The sequence below is a fragment of the Bison bison genome, unplaced genomic scaffold (genome assembly GCF_000754665.1).
Source record: "Bison bison bison isolate TAMUID 2011002044 unplaced genomic scaffold, Bison_UMD1.0 scf7180017864480, whole genome shotgun sequence".
Taxonomy (NCBI): Eukaryota; Metazoa; Chordata; class Mammalia; order Artiodactyla; family Bovidae; genus Bison; species Bison bison.
Window position 1 is genome coordinate 3175074 of NW_011495040.1, and position 3048 is coordinate 3178121.

General features: G+C 54.6%; 1 protein-coding gene across 1 annotated transcript in view; it reads right to left on the reverse strand.

The window, feature by feature from the left end:
• Positions 1-1460, reverse strand: part of CHMP3 (charged multivesicular body protein 3) — a 44722-nt gene extending 43262 nt beyond the window's left edge. Inside the window, exon 1 of the mRNA XM_010862228.1 lies at positions 1279-1460. Coding sequence (XP_010860530.1) covers positions 1279-1323 — 45 coding nt within the window. The 5' untranslated portion in view covers positions 1324-1460. The remainder of the gene's footprint in view (positions 1-1278) is intronic.
• Between the last annotated feature and the right edge of the window lie 1588 nt (positions 1461-3048).

Consider the following 3048-nt stretch of genomic DNA (forward strand, 5'->3'; position numbering starts at 1 on the left):
AGAATTAGATTCCAGAGGTTGGGGACCCTTGATGTAGAATTTACTCTGGGAGTTCCCTGGTGGTCCGGTGATTAGGGTTCCGGATTTCACTGCCACGGACTTGGTTTGATCCCTGGTCAGGGAACTGAGATCCCGCAAGCCGCATGGGGCGGCCTAAAAACAAACATATTTACCGAAACTAGCACTACTAGCTGGGAGAAAGAAATGGCAACCCACTCCACTGTTCTTGCCTAGAGAATTCCGTGGACAGAGGAGCCTGGTGGGCCGCTGTCAATGGGGTCGCACAGAGTCGGCCACGACTGAAGCGACTTAGCATGCATGCATGCATTGGAGAAGGAAATGGCAACCCACTCCAGTATTCTTGCCTGGAAAATCCCAGGTGGGATGCCTGGTGGGCTGCCGTCTATGGGGTCGCACAGAGTCGGACACGACTGAAGCGACTTAGCAGCAGCAGCACACTACTAGCTAATAAAACTTAACGTCCTTCCGTCTTCTATGACTCTGAAGTGATACACTGTCATTCCTACTCAACACACAAGACTAAGGCACGCAGAAATGAACTTTCCCTAGATCACAAAGCTGATTATGTGCGGAACCTGGATACGAACTTAGGCTCCGGACTCGGCAGGGCACTCTTAAAGCGCTCCACAGTATCGGGAAGTGATGGAAGTTGACAGGGAGATTCAGAATTCTACACCAGATGTAGTTACTAAGGTACCACTCTTCCAAAAGTAGGGTCCCTGCTATCATTGTGCGTCTGGTTGTCAACGTTGAAGGGCAGAGGAAAGAGACCCTGAGTCTCCCTCTCAATAAGGCGCGGCTGCGGGGAAGGGACGACAGGTGCCTGAACCTTCTCGACTTCGGGATGGGCTCCTAGGGAAGATGCTAGGGACCCTGCAGGTCCGCCCGCCGTCCGCAGACCGCCGGGAGGGGGCGGGGCCTGCGCCAGCTAAAGGTTCCGCGCGGGACGTACCACCGCGCGCCGGGGAAGGGGTTCCAGAGGCCGGGCCGGCGCTGCTGCCTCCGCGCCCCTAGCCGATACCACGGAACCCCTTCACCCGGCCCTCGGCCCCCTTGTGGAAATGGGACTCCGGGGTTCTCTTTCCCCACAGCCGCTTCCTTAAAGACTTCCTCCGGCCCCTCGGTCGAGTGGGAGGCCCCGGAAATGGGGGCCGAGCGGCACCTAGCCAGCCGCGGTGGAAGTGTCCAGTCGTTTACCAACTCCACCGCACCCCCACGCAAACGCACCCACTCCGGTGCCGCCGCCGCTGCCCTTACCAGCTCTTTGGGCGGCTTCTCCTGGGTTTTTCCAAACAGCCCCATGGCGAACTGACCTCGTCTCGCCCCTCCCGGCTTTCCGTTCCCCGCGCCGTGGCAGGTCACGGGCAGCCGCCTGGGCGGGGCCGCTGAGAGGCAAGGAGTCTGGGCGCCAGGAGCAGGGAGCGGCCGCGGGGAGCCTGGTGCGCATGCGCCGAACTCATGCGCAGACTCGGGGCGGAGGTTTTGTCAGAAAGGTTGACGCAATCGCGCACTTTCGGGGAGGGGACTTGTGGACCCAGGTGAGGAGCTAGGTGTGTTTTTCTGAGGCGTAGAGGTGATTCCTCCGAAGGATGCGAACTTACTGACTGAACCCGGTGATAACAGCTGCACCTGCTCACCTAAATCTGTATTTTGTTGTCCCGGAAGTCTGTTTTTTCAGTCGCTCAGTCGTGTCTGACTTTGTGACCCCAGGGACTGCAGCACGCCAGGCTTCCCTGTCCTTCACCATCTCCCGGACTTTGCTCAGACTCACGTCTGTTGAGTCGGGTGATGCCATCCAACCATCTCATCCACTGTCATCCGTTTCTCCTGCCCGCAGTCTTTCCCAGCAGCAGGGTCTTTTCCAAAGAGTCGGATCTTTACATCAGGTGGCGAAAGGATTGGAGCTTCACCTTCAGTCTTTCCGGTGAATATTCAGGGTTGATTTCCTTTAGGATTGACTGGTTTGATCTCCTTACTGTCCGGAAGTCTGTATCTCCGCCCAAGCAAGATACTTTTATAACCACTTTCCTAAGATCCTAAGCACCTCACATGCAGCGAGCCAGAAACGACCGCTTCCTCCCGCTAGAGCTGCTCCTCCCCTCTGTTGTCTCCACCATGGCCTAGTCACTAAAACCGGGGCATCATTCTTTCTCCCCTCTCCTTTCAAGTCCCAACAGTTGTAACTTTTCAATTTTTTAAGGAACTCCAGCCCTCCCCTTTCATCTCCAGTGTCACAGCTTTTGTTCAGGCCATGGCAATTTCCAACGGGGATAATTCCTACCTGCCTTGTGCCTGTGTGTATGCGTGTGTTTGTGTGGTCCTGCAGTCTGCATCGGAGAAGGCAATGGCACCCCACTCCAGTACTCTTGCCTGGAAAATCCCAGGGACGGCGGAGCCTGGTAGGCTGCAGTCCATGGGGTCGCGAAGAGTCGGACATGACTAAGCGACTTCACTCTCAATTTTCACTTTCATGCACTGGAGAAGGAAATGGCAACCCACTCCAGTGTTCTTGCCTGGAGAATCCCAGGGACGGTGGAGCCTGGTGGGCTGCCGTCTATGCACAGAGTCGGACACGACTGAAGTGACTTAGCAGCAGCAACAGTCTGCATAGACCGTGGGGGTGCTAAGTCACTTCAGTAATGTCTGACCCTTTGCGACCCTATGGACCATAACCTGCCAGGCTCCTCTGTCCGTGGGATTCTCCAGGCAAGAATACTGGAGTTGGTTGCCATGCCCTCCTCCAGGGGATCTTCCTGACTAAGGGATCAAATCGGGTCTCTTATGTCTCCTGCATTGGCAAGCAGATTCTTTAACACTAGCACTACCTGGGAAGCCCACATAAACCATATAACCTTAATAAAATTCTCAAAGGACTCTGTGACTAGAAAGAAGTAGTTGCATTTTATTTTATTTATTTATTTTTTAATTTTTTTTTCTTTCTTTTTTTTTTTCTTTTTTTAATTTCAAGTATACACATGCTCCCCATCCTGAACCCTCCTCCCTCCCCCCTCCCCCTACCATCCCCCT